The 14,270-nt window shown below is 39.0% G+C and overlaps 1 protein-coding gene across 1 annotated transcript in view; it reads left to right on the top strand.

The window, feature by feature from the left end:
• The window catches only part of ANKFN1 (ankyrin repeat and fibronectin type III domain containing 1), a 368,177-nt gene that overhangs the window by 65,555 nt on the left and 288,352 nt on the right, over positions 1–14,270 (top strand). The window contains exon 2 of the mRNA XM_006154669.2: positions 5,326–5,366. Coding sequence (XP_006154731.1) covers positions 5,326–5,366 — 41 coding nt within the window. The remainder of the gene's footprint in view (positions 1–5,325; positions 5,367–14,270) is intronic.

Below are 14,270 nucleotides of genomic sequence, written 5' to 3'. Positions count from 1 at the left end.
CGTGGATTTTTTTATTTTTTTTTTATTTTATTTTTTATTTTTTTTGCTATAGGCCACGTGAGCTTACCAGAAAGACAGAGTGAGACAGAGAGTGAGAAATCACCCCCCAGGGATGATGACCACACCACAATCCGATCTCCTCCATTCTCCTCTCAGAATTTTGGGCACACATGCTCACACACCCAGTGTGAGTTTTAAGCGGCCTGAGTCCGGGACTTGAGTCGCAGTCGACTATGTGGGAATCCAGAAACATAAACGTTACACCATCTGCTGGTCCCCCCAGTGGAATTTTTTTGGCCTAGTTATTTTGAGCTACTTCAAGTTACTTTGGCACATGTCTTATCTCAGGGCTTTTGCATGTGCTACTCTCTAAAAAGAGTGCTCTTTCCCACCTGTTATTCAAGCTCACACCTACTCATCATAGAATCTCAGCTCTAGCATCCCTGTTCTGAGAGAGTTTCCCTGGATCGCCGAGGCCATCATTTCCTATGTGTCCCTCAAAATGTTTGTCAAGAAGAATTTTTAGTATGTAAATTTGGGATACCTCCCCTTCCTGGAATGTGTGATAGATATACTGGGTCATTGGGAAAGTCACGACGTATTTTTCCAAAGAAAAAAATACGTTGTGACTTTCTCAATGATCTATATATTAGATTATTAAAAATTCTGAAAAAAACATTATAATACAAAAACCTATTTAACTAACTTTGACCCAGTGTTCCTCAAACTTATTTGAACATTCAACTTCTCTGTTCACAAATGCATCACCACCCTTCTTACATTTTCTAGTAACCACAACAATCTCAGGACAGGGACAGTGTTACTCTTACTTCCAAACTATGCATGATGGCACTGAGACATAACTGTCACACTGGAGGCTGGTGAAAGAACTGAAACTTGAACTCCTCACCCTCTAATATCCACTGCCTCTGTCCCCAGAGGAGGAGCCATGAGCAATGGTCCTTGGACTCCCATCAGATCCCTATGCCTTTAGTGTGCAGTCTTGGGTTTTAAAGAATACATGGTTGAGATAAAGAGAGATCTGTCATTCATAATTATTGTTGTTATTACACGATAGTTGGCATATTCTACCTTAAATAAGATCTTCATAAGTTCATTCTTAAGTTAATTTCCCAAGCAATTTACGAGTGTAGGTTCCCATCACTTCTGGGATTAAGTACAATAGAGAATAGGTATTCCTATCATATCATTAAGCAAATAAGTAAAATAAGCATGAAACAGAATTAATTCAATATTTAGTATAAGGAAGTAGTAATCACTTTACCTCAAAATTTATAATCCTGGACTTATAGGATATAGGAACAACATCCCAACATTACATTCTACAGACAATTATACTTGCATTGATGCAACTTTTTACAAGTCATAAAAATTTTAAATAGTAGACATCTCAATGCAGATACTCAATCAGCATAGAATTTTGAGAAATTACTAAGTGGCCCTATTTTCTAATGAACATCAGTTGTGATGGGTCATCTGAAAAGGCATGACACATGACTTTTTTGCATAGAAAATCACGTAAAATACATGATGACTTTCCGATGACCTAGTATATTACAGGTAGCAACCAAATGGGTTCAGTCACAGAAATCAGGGTGAGAAATTGAGATAGACGGGTGGTATGGAGAATCCCTTGGCTTAGAATTTCAGCTTCTCCCAGGACCCTCTCTTGAGGTGGAGACAGATCCCCATTGTTCATCAGAGTTCATATGAAAGTGGAGTCTGGGCTGACCCCCACAGCACAGTGGTTAAGCACTGAATGTTGGGAGCTGAATCCCAAATGGCCAACTACAGTTTGAATTCCAGACCCAGGGGACTGAAAAACATACCAAGCACATGTATGTGGGTGCTCAGAATCCTGGTGGGATGGAGGGTTGGAGAAAAGGAGATTGCGGGATGACTGTACCCCATTGAGAGGTGCTTCTCTCTCTCTCTCCCTCTCCTCTCTCTCTGCTGAGCACATGCCCTTGAAAATAAAAATTAGAAAATAGGGGCCAGCAGGTGGTATAGTGGTTACAGCACTGAACTCTCACAAGGGCAAATGCAGTTTGAGTTCCAGACCCCAAATCACACTTGGCACATTGCATGTGTGACCAAAATTCCAGGAGGAGAATAGAGAAAGGATTACAGTGTGGCTATACCCCCTGGGGAGTGATTTCTTACTTTCCATTTTACTGTCTGTCTCTTGTAAGGGCATGTGCCCTATAACAAAAACCTTTTTAAAAAGAAAGGAAGAAGAAAGAATGAAAGGAAGAGAGAGAGAGAGAGAATAAAGAGAGATAAATTAAAAGTGGGTTTTGACAAAGGGAACAAAGAAAATAACCAAAGAAGGTATCCAAGGACTTTGGACAAGGTGTATTCCACTGAATGTGCTGCTGAATCAAGCACACGGATACTATGATCCAGGGAGGGTAACCACCTGGCCTTGCACATCTCCCGAGAAGGGATGAAGGAGTTCTAGGTGGGCATGGTCCAAGGAACAGAACAGAGCCAAGATGCACTGTGCATCTCTTCTGAGGTGACAGCAGAGAGGGTACGCTTTCTTCACTAAAGTTATCTAGCACTGAGACAATAAGAGCCTCATCTAGGATCCCTTGAAGGCACTTCCGTGATTGAAGGATGGACTCTGCTTAAATATGTACAAAATAAGACAAATGGAAGTTTTGGTCTCTTGGTCCCTCAGAACAACCAGCCCCTTCTGCTTGCTCATAGCCTATGCCCATATTAGTGTCCTTCTTCTTGGTGTGCCCCACACTCCTCATCCACCTTAACCCCAACTGGAGTAAGAACAGCACCTCCCTAAGGCTGTCATGAGAGAGAAACTAACCAGTACTGGTAAAAGCACTTAGGACAGTCTTTGGTACGTTAAGCAGTCAGTGTCACCAGCTGTTATTATCATTAAATATGTTTTTTTACAAGATAGTATCCTAACACTTCCCCAAATTAGAATTGTTCATATCAGAATACCAGATTCCACCTTCCCTCCTCACAGACCATTACTATAATTCTGCATTATGTTGTGATGTGATCACTCCACACTGTCTAGATGTTTCTCCAATCAGACAGATACTAATCATGAGAGCAGGTGATATGCCTGAGAGCCTAGCACCACGTCCTGCACATAGCAGGCACTTCACAAGCATTTAGTGAATGTGTACTCATTTTAAGGTTTGTCTGTCTCCTTTAAGAATTCGGGTTTCTCTTTTTCTATTTTGGAAATAAGCTTAAAATAGCAAAGGCAGGTTTTTATGTAGCTCTATGGTCTGTAAAACCACACTACCACAGTGTTCTTAACTGCTTGATTTATTTTGTACCCCAAGAAAAATTATTGGTAACATCATATTAGGTAGCTACATAATGCAGTCTCCAGGACAGCTTTGAATCGTTTTCAAAGTAATCAATGATATTGCTCTGAAATTGGTCCCCAAAGAAGAGCTCTTGTCCAAAGAATCTGTGAGGTAATAGACATATAATTTTCTTCGTTAATACTTTTACGGCTAAAGAAGAGCCCATTATCTAAGGCAGTGGTAAAAACTTTTCTCGGTAGGCAAAAGCATTCTAAATTTGTTTCCTAGCAATGAGTTCCTCAAAGGAGCTGATGAATACAAAATTTCAGAAGAATTTTCAGTGTACTTCTTTGTTTGGAGGGATGAGAACTGGGAGGGGGGAGATGTATGTCAGGCTGTCATCAGAGCAATGTTCCTAACTTCCTCCAGTTGGTAACACATATGCAATCTTATTGAGTCACAGTATAGGATCTAGTCTAATGGGAAATGCAATCTAGTAAAATGTACGAAGCACTGACCTGTGTGAAGAGGAATTATCCCTGTTCTTCAAGGGCCTAGCAATTCAGCAATTTAACAACTTGTCAACCCTCAACCACCTCTATGAATAGTAAACGAGGAATTTACTATGCAGGTTACTTGTTTAAAACATGTAGGGATTTCCAATGTGGATTCTGATTGAGTTACACTCTGCAACTGGAGGAATGACAATTGAAGAGAGTCAATCAGGGGAGAGAAATTTGGGACAATACTACAGCTTTGACTGTCAAGAGTGAAAATACCTCACCTAAACAAAACTCTCTCCATGGCTATCTTTCTAGCTTCCATTTCATAGATTTATCATATGTGCTTAATTTGGTTGTTCAACTTGGCCTTCTGATAATAACAATAACAGTAATATAGATAGTATTTATTGAGCCCCCAGTATAGAGACGATTTTATGTATTGAATACATTGTAAGAGTTAACTTACAATAATCTTTGAAAAAGCCACTGTTATTAATTCTGTCAATTTCAGAATCAATTTGCCAGAGTCATACTGTTATTTAAAAATGGCAGAGCTTAGAAAAATATTGCTCACTATAGTGGTTCATTTGACTTATTCATGTCCACATAATTGGTGTGGTCAGATTTTTCAGCAGGTCTGAATACCTCCCTTACTTGAGTGCACTTTCATGAAGATGACCCAGAACTATTTTAATGCCAGAATGCAAATAGTTCATATCAGTTATGGGGACTTCCTTGACATCCCCTATTAAATCTACTACCTTAAAAAATAGTCTTTTGAATAGGACCACAATAGATCTGGGAAAAAAAGAAAAGAAAAATAAGTAGATTTGGAAGCAACTCAACTATCTGGTGGGCTGCCACACTGAACAAATTGCTCGCACAACTGGCAAATTTCTTCCAAGCATAGGCATAGTATAATTGTTCCTCCTTTTCCGTTGCCATCTTAAATAGAGAACTCTGACACTGATTTAAATCTGCCCACCCCCCACCCCCACCCCCGGCAACACGCACGCACAAGCTTTTTATTCCTTGGAAAAGAAAACTGTCCACTTATTTTAATGAGGATGAATTGAGAAAATAATAATTTTTAGGCGTTTCACTTAATGGGATAATGTGTCAGAACTGGACCTACAAGAATAAGATACAATGTCAATATGAACCCCAAACAAGAGAATGATGTGCATCTTAGCCATTGAACCAGACAGCAAGACTCCTCAAGTCTGCTCTTGTGATGCTCACAAAGTGAGCATGAGATGGTACTGAAATTCTAGAATATTAAGGGGTAGGAGCTGAGCATTCAGTGAAATATGGCAATTGACTTTAATGTTTTCATTGTTGAATTTAGCTCCCTGTATTATCTCCCAATAAATATATTTTCATCTTTAGTATTCTCTATTTTGTTGATGTACTTATTAGTAGCTATACCTCCGAAGGCAATTCAATGCTTTTTTTCATTTTGAATTTTTACCTTGTAATTTTTTTTTAACATATTTTCTTCCTCTCTTTTTCAGAGGCTACCCTTTAAAGACCGGCATTTCACTTGCAGCAAAATGTAAGTACATTTCCTCCTTGAAATGATATCTAGTTCTCAGCTGTAATTCCTAAAACCTCCTAATCTTTAAGGCTCCTATCTCACATTGCTGCATTTTTCAAGTCTGGTTCTACAAATGCAGCCACAGCTTGACTCTAACATTTCACAGGACTGATCTGTAGATCATCATGGAGCGTTAGAAACCATCTAGGAAACAGATCGAACCTGATGGTAGCTGTGACAGTATTGCATCTAAAAGCTAGACGAAAAAAGGAAGTAAAGAGCACACCGTACTCATTTAGACATTATGACTATGTGACACCAAACATTTGAATATTCAGGTTCCCTCAAGTGGCTGACTAATATATTACTCTGCCCAGTAGCACTTCACCATGTAGACACAGACTGTTTCTTGTTTAACAGCATGGTAGTTACCTTAATAATTCCTTTCTTGTGTACTGCATTATACACTCTGTAAAACAGTGTTCTTTCTAGAACTAATCTTCTATGTATTATGTTTCTTTACTCTTGGTACTCAGTGTCTATACCCAAATTACAAGCCCTCTTTATTCTGAAAAACCAAATAAAATTATAGTAGGTTCGAACTGAGAGTTCTGAGTATTGTAGAGTCTTGCCTTTGAAATTATAATGTGAACACAGATGTTGTTTTTGTTTTAAAGTTTATTTACTGGGCCAGCAGGCGGTGTGGAGGTTAAGGTGGCTGGGTCCCACATGGCTGACTGGGTTCAAGATCTGAACCCAGTGGTTTGCAAAACATCCTGGACATGTGTGCACCCCAAAATCCCCAGAGAGGAGAATTGAAGGAGGGGAAGGGATTATGGCTTGGCCATCCCCCACAAAGGGTGATTTCTCATTCTCCCGCTCTCTTCTCTCTCTCTCTCTCTCTCTCTCTCCAGTGAGCAAACATGCCCTAGAGAGAGAAAAAAAATTGTCCTATTTCTCCCATGAGCAAGAAAAATAGAGAAAGAGAAAGAGAGAAAGATAAAATAAACAGTACCTCCAACAGGGTCTGAGCACCATGATCTGTCCCCCCACTTTAGCCACCCCTGGACTGTGGGCAAGCACATGCATGTCCAGCATACTCAGAAATCTCTGGACATGAATCCAGAACCTTCCCATGTGAGTCAGCCTCACAGAGCATCCCACTTTACCATGGCGCCACCATCTGGCCTTTTTTTTCTCTTTTTTAGTAAGATGATATTAAAAATGATTTTATCAAAAAAAATGGAAGTTCCATCTGTCTCGAATAGTTTGATAATACTCAAGTTTAAAAAAGCAAGGGATAGATTCAGATTCAATACAAATACTGTAGTTGTTCAAAAGTAGCTTAAAGGTGTGAATTGCTTGGTATGACAAATAAGTAAGAGACTGGCAACCATAAGGTAGGTTGAGCTGGTAAACCATGAAGGGAACGCCAACTCTCATTTCCTGACTCTAACAGAATTTCCAACCAAGGATGCATCTTAGCAGCCATCAGTGTGTTTAGTCTGATACTCTTAGACCTATCAGAATCCAAAGATCTCACCTGAATTACTTGGTTGTTGGAAGAGTCATAACATATTTTTCTATGCAATTGCATCATGACTTTTCCAACAACCCAATATATGTATTATACATGTTCTAATAAATTCTCTTTTGGATAATTCCATGCCTGAGAAAATTAAATATTCAGTGGAACTGCAAGAAAAACTTAGGTTTTGTTGATTTCCCTGGGTGACGTTTTTTATTTGCTCTCTAGAATAAATTGATCCCACTTCTATACTCCAAATATTCAGACATCGACACAAGAGACATTCACCCTCAAACTCATTCAAGTTTAATGTCAAAGGATTATGTACTCACTGGAATTTTTTTTTAATGCCATTCTCTGTATTATATTGCTTTGGTCTTTACTGCACTATCAAAACACCTGCATGCTATGAATGTTTTAAGCAGCTTTTACCAATAAAGTCATGTTAGATTTTATGAGCAGTCCCTCTTCCCATGTGATATCATGAGTATATTGTTTGTACAAATGTGAACTTTAGACTGCATTCTTTCCTTTGCACATGGAGTCTGTGCAGGGAAAACTGTGTTTACTTTCCTGTGTATTTGTAGTTGTATTTGGTAGCTCTTTATTATACTGTGACTGCCTATTTAGGCTTACCACTGTTTTAAATAATTCAGCGTTAAATACTAAAAAGCGGCTGACATCTTTTCATGGTGAAGATGAGATGAAAGGCAATTTCAGACAGCATTTTAAGTCATTATGTGTAACTAAACACAGACAGGACTATGACCCCAAGAATGCTTCATCAGAATTTTAGCTGAAAGCACCCTTTACCTTCTAGATCATGAAAAAAGAAGGGGGAGCAGGGGCTGACTATGTCACCTTAAAGGATTCAATTTGTGCTCACTTGATTTTCACATTGTTTTTTTCTCAAGGACATAGCAAGTGCTTGGTGACATTTTGTTAGTGAATATTCTGAGAAGGAAATTTGCACTGGGATTTTACAGCATTCAGACAAAACGGGCCTAACCAACTCCCCAGGGATCTCTGAGCAACTGGGGGAAGGTTGGTCTGACCTGCAGAATCATAGAAACCCCTGAACGTTACCTTGCAATTGTGACTCAGGTTCCTTTTCGCAGTGTATTGGATCAGTCCTCTGGAGTTGGCATTATGTCCTGATGATATTGTATTATATCCAGTACAAATGGAAAACGACCTAATCAGTGTTCCATTCAGACTACAGCAACAGCAGGAGGCTTTCCAAGTAAAAGTTCTGAAAATGTGTATTGGACACGCAAAATCCCACCTTTCCCGATGGAGGACAGCGTTAGCCAAGTCAGGAAGATATGCTCCCTGGAGAAATAGGGCGGTTGATGAAAGGAATTCAGAAGTAAAAATCAGAAGGCTCATGACTAAATCCAAGTTCACTTTCTCAGAAGTGATAGGGCTTTGAGAATGTTAGTTAACCCCTTAGTTTCTACAAATCTTTTTACGTGGGACTGAAAAGTAGATGGGAAAGGAAGACATACTTTACTGCCTCCTTCAAAGGGTGGTTGTGATAATCACATAAGATAATGTTTTGGAAAGATTCTATCACCTAAAAATACCGTGTGTCTTTAAGGGGTTCTCTTATTATTATAGACTCTGTTTTAGTGGGAGTTCCTGGGCCTTAAAATCAATACTACATAATAGAAGAAAATAGAACCCTATTGGGCCAGATCAATCCCATGGAAAGATGTGTGGCCCCATTTGTTTGCTATTTCTTTTCAACTGCACGTATTCCTTAGGACCACTGCCTCTGGTGGAAGAGAATTGTCTTCTGGGTGGTATGGGTGAGAAAGTTGCCAAACAAACCTGAATTATCCAGAGGCCTGTAAAATGCGCAATTGCTTTTTAAGAGGCATGGTGATATTGTGTGTTCCTTTCGATTTTTGGCAGTAACGATTTTCTGCAATTTGTGGTTTTGCAATTTCTCTTTACACAGACAACACCCTGGCTCTCATTCAATGCCCCATTGGTGGGGGTGAGGTAGGGAAAAGAAAGATTCCCTGGGGCTCTGCCTGCTCCAGAAAAAGAAGGAAATGTTAATGAAATAAGTCAGAAAGAATGCTAGAGACTGGTGGAAGCTAGATGGTTAGTAGGGAAGAAACAACTTTTAATAAATTGCTTCGTGTGACTTTCGCCAGCTGGGCAAAGGTCAGATCCCTCAACTCCTCTTGTCCCTTCACTGAGCTTGTGTGGATTACAATCCTACTTTCTTTTCTTCTTTTTTCCTGTGTTCAACAGGCCTAAAGCAGTCTCTTCAACTGGCTCCCTATCACCCCCAACCTCTTCTGGTAGGAATTTCTTTAAATATTCCATCTCTAAGTGTCTACTTGCCAATTATATTAACTTGGTTTGTATAAATCAGTTCAAGATCCATGTGCCAGAATTTTTTGCCCTCATTCCAGTTGCCTTTTATCCTCTTCCATTGCTAAAAATGCCCTTCGCAGATTAAGTCAGTGGCCTACAGTCAGTGCACAGAGGTAGCATTTATCTAGGCAAGAGTGATTTGTTCTGTTTCTATTCATTGCCTCTGGAAAGGCTTTGTAGACTTTTGTGTGTTTTTGTTTTTGTTTTTGCTTTTGTTTTTGTTTGTTTTTGTTTTTGTTTTATAGCTCCTAGGTACTGTGCTGAAGGACTTAAAGTTGCATCCACTGTTAACCTTGCATTCCTTCTCTAGCCTCTTCTTAAAAAAATAAAATAAAATAAAAAGCTTATTTTATGAGAGGGAGACAGAGAGAGAGCGAGCTAGAGAAAAAGAAAGACAAGACCTCTACAGTTTCTCACACTGTGATCCCCACTCATCCTCAGACTTCCTGCAGCCAGGATCAAAGGTCTGCATGCACTCTCAGAGAGTACAGGTCACCCCTGGAATCAAATACCCTTGTCTGCCAGATGGATCCTGCACTGCAGAGTATTGCACTACTACTGCACCACTGCAGCTGGCCTCTGTTCACTGCTTTACATCAAAATGCCCCCCTTTCCTCATGAAGTGATCTGTCAGAGTTGATGTCTATCATTCAAGGACTTCCTATGTACAAAGTCACATATTCTCTTCTCATGACCCAAATCATTACATCTTTTGTTTCTAAGAGGAATATAAAGATAATTGCAGCTAGGACCAGCAGTTGGTGTAATGGCTATGTCGCTGGACTCCCACGTAGTCGACAGCAGTTCAAGTCCCAGACCCGGTGGCTTAAACTCACTCTGGGCGCGTGTGCGTGCCTGCCCAATATCCCAAGAAGAGAATGGAGGAGAAGGGATTGCGGCATGGCCATCCCCCCTGGGGGGTGATTTCTCGCTTTCTGTCTCTCTGTCTCTGTCTGTCTGGTGAACGCAAGCGCCCTATAGCAAAAACCTCTCAAAAAAAAAAAAAAAAGATAATTGCAGCTTATGTGTTAATTACAATCACTCAAGTTTCATATATTTAGGGGAAATATGATCATATTCTGTGTGTGTGTATCCTCTAAAGATTAGGGAATTGTTATGGAATCATAGATCACATAATTTTAATTTTTGGAGATGTTTTTATTTGCTTATTTATTTTTAGAGAGATTTTTGCTATAAGGCACATGTTCTCAACAGAGCCAGAGAGAGACAGAGAAAGTGAGAAATCACACACACACACACACACACCCATGGGGTATGGCCACACAACGATCCCTTCTCCTCCATTCTCCTCTCAGGATTTTGGGCAGGCATGCACACACGCCCTTTATGAGTTCCTAGTTTCCGGGTCCAAGATTCAAACTGTAGTCGACCATGTGGGAATCTAGCACCTCAACCACTATGCCACCTGCTGGCCCCAGGAGATGCTTTTAGCATATCCTCCTCATAATGCCCTCTCTAGGCACCCCTCCCCTGTCTCACATGATTGCCTGGTTCATTTTTTGATAGCTCAACACTCACATTTTCTTTCACTAACCTGAGATAACCTCCCAATGACTTCAGGTTGTTTGGGTCAGTTTTGCCTTTTGGAGCAGCTTAGAAGTTGACTCCTTCTTCCACATGACAACCCTCCAAATATTTTGGAATCTGATCCCATATACTTTCTGAGCCTGCCTTGTCCAGGCTACATATCCCCAATTTCTTCAGCCATTCTTCATACGATTTGGTTTAGTTATCCTTTTCTATTTGTCCCAGTTGCATTTTTCAATGTCTCTCTTAAAAATGTTATAGCCTGATCTGAAAAGAATACTGCCGAAAGATGGATGACTACTATAAAGCCCCAGGGGGGAAAAAAAAATAAAACAAAACAGAAAAACACATCTCATCATAGATACGTTATTTCTAAGAATATATCAAAAGCTTTAACAGCCCTTTAGTCCTAAAGTTAATCCCTAAACCTCTAGTTATGTTACATAAAAACTGCTACAAAGCAGATTTTTTTCAGTCCTATATTAATTCACTTGTTTTTTAATAGTGTACGACACACTTTCCATTTATCCTGGTTTCAGAATATTAGTGGAAATTATTAGTAACTTTTTGAATTTGAATTATTTTAAATCCTATCCCAATTTAAGGACATATTTAATTTGTCTTTTGACTTCTTTCAAGAGATAAAGAAAAAAAAGTGAATATCTAAATTTTAAGCTCCTCAAAAGTAGTATCAGGTTTTATTCATCCTTATTTTTCTTGAAAGGTCTGTAATATTCTTTTAAACAACCAGATGCTCAATAAATGCTTTTGTTAAATCAGTCAACAAAATCAAACACAGGTAGCTTTCTAACACTCTGACAGAGACTACCTTTAAGATTGATATGTGTTCTTTAGATACTAGGGAAAGAGTAATTTTACGCTATTCTGCTAATGCTAGGCAATGTTGTAGCATCACAGAGCTGAATACTAGTCTGACACTTGACCTCAAAGTTAGACTGTCTAGATTTTACTCTATTTTTTTTTTTGAGAGGTTTTTTCTATAGGGTGCGTGCACTCACCAGAAAGACAGAGAGAAACAGAGAGACAGAAAGCGACAAATCACCCCCCAGGGGGAAGGCCACACCGCAATCCCTCCATTCTCCTCTTGGGATCTTGGACACGCACACACATGCACCCAGCATGAGTTTAAGCCACTGGGTCCATGACTCGAACCACAGTTGACTACATGGGAGTCCAGTGACATAGCCATTTTGCCACCTACTGGTCCCTAGATTCTACTCTTACTAGACTTTGCTAGCTCTGTGCTTTGGGACAAGTTATACTACCTTTCTGGATCTGTTCCTGATATGTAAAATGTGATAATACTAAATTACTTAAATCTCCTTCATAAGGTTGATGTGATCATTAATCCATGTAAAAAATATAGAAAAATAACTAATAATAAAAACAATAATAAATGGCAGTAATAGATGTATTATTATTGCTTTTGTTGTTATTCTCAAAATATACTGGCGTGCTGACCCTATCCTAAGTAGACTATAAGTTAAGTTTGACATAATTTGTTCATAGTAAACCCATATTGACTCTAAATAATTATTTTATTATCAAAGTGCTAGCATAACCTGACTACAACTGACTGCTTCAAGGGCCATCTAAGCTCAGAGATGCACTCAAAAGAAACACAAATGTCTAAAAAGATGAAAATAATGTGAATTTTACTAAAATTGTTCAAAAGGGAATTATGTTAAATTCCACAGAAAACTATTCTAAAGATCTTTTTTTTTTTTTTTGGAGGTGTTCTTTTTTGTTTGTTTGTTTGTTTTTTGCCATAGGGTGCATGAGTTTACCAGAGAGATAGAGAGGGAGGAAGTAAGAAATCATAGAAATCATTCCCCAGGGGAATGGCCACACTACAGTCCCTTCTCCTCCATATTTTGGGGATTTTGGCACAGATGCACATGCACCTAGCATGATTTTCAAACTGAGTCCAGGACTCAAACCATGGTTGGCCATGTGAGAGTCCAGGGCCTCAACCACCACACCACTTGCTGGTCCTTTAAAGATCTTCTTTGTTCCATTCCACGCAGTGTCTACTCGAACACTGCACCCTTCTCACTCCGTCCTGCTCTATATAGCAGCATCCCAGCTTGTGCTGTTTTTTTTTTTTTCCTTTCTTACTCTACTAATCACACTCAAATCTCCAGAATTACTAAATTACTAATATATTATTTTCTGTCTATGGTTGCACCCTCCTGAAAAGCTAACAGGTATGTGCACAAACACAGCACCCTCCTGACTCAGCACTAGCTGCATTCTGCAGGAAAACTGCATGCACATTTTCTAGGAAGGGGTTGTCACCTTCACTAAGCTTCACAGAAACTGTTAATCTTATATGTACAAGTAATACATTGTCATAATTAATTGTCCATTATCTAGGCATTTGCTTGTTTTGGAGTTTAGCAACATGCAATGAAGCAATGCAATTTTGAGTAAAAAAGGAAAAAAAAAGAGTGAGGAAGGAGGGAACTCTAATATAGACATTTACTTAGATACACGGGTAGGAAACAAAGTTTGGTTGGGCCTTAGGTTAACTGGAGAGTTCGATAAGAAATGGAAAACTATCAAGAGCCTGAGGCCTCATGGTATCTCCTACCTCATTGACCAGATTCATCTATATTTTTACTTGTCAGAGTATACGTGACCCGAAATGGCAGGCACAGACATCCAGAATTAAACACTTTAGCTCCACTTTCCACTTGGGGAATCCATATGAATTCAAAATCCCAAGGATTCAGATCATTTTCCTTGACAACCACTGGCCAGCATATGGATGGAATTTCTCAGATTGGAAGATCTCTGGTTATGTTAGCTGTGGCTCCAAGAAGGTTGTAGGAAGGGACAGGGTCAGATGAGCAACAGGATGGTGGACAATGGCAGTACCCACATTAAAGAGTTGCCAAGATGGAAACACTGATTGATATTTTTGGTATAATATCCATAGATGCTTTGATTAAGAAGAGAAAATGTGGGGCCAAGAGGTGGCTTTGGTGGTTAAGGCACTGGATTTCCACATGGCTGACCACGGTTGGAGTCCTCTCTCTCCCTCTCTGTTTCTCTCTCTCTGTCTCTCTCTCTCTCTCTGGTGCACACCCAAGTCCTATAAAATTTTTTTAAATAATAATAATAATAAATAATTTTTTAAAGTGAAAGTGCTAGGGATATTTCTTTTTTTATTTTTTCAGTAAGGAATTTAATCAATATAAAATTCTGTCACATGTATATGAAAGTACTTTTCTAATGTATATTAATATTAACATTATAATATATATTTTAATTTTTCTCTTTTGAAGAACAAAAGAATATACTTCATTGCTTTAACATATATTCTTCTTTTGTTTGTCTGCATTTCCTTATAAATTTTTTCCTTTCATTTTCTTTTATACATTCAGTCACATTATTTAGCTTACAAAATGAATATTTCAACAGGTGAACAT

Source organism: Tupaia chinensis, unplaced genomic scaffold (assembly GCF_000334495.1).
Source record: "Tupaia chinensis unplaced genomic scaffold, TupChi_1.0 Scaffold000416_1, whole genome shotgun sequence".
Lineage (NCBI taxonomy): Eukaryota > Metazoa > Chordata > Mammalia > Scandentia > Tupaiidae > Tupaia > Tupaia belangeri.
This window is presented reverse-complemented; position numbering and strand designations above follow the sequence as displayed.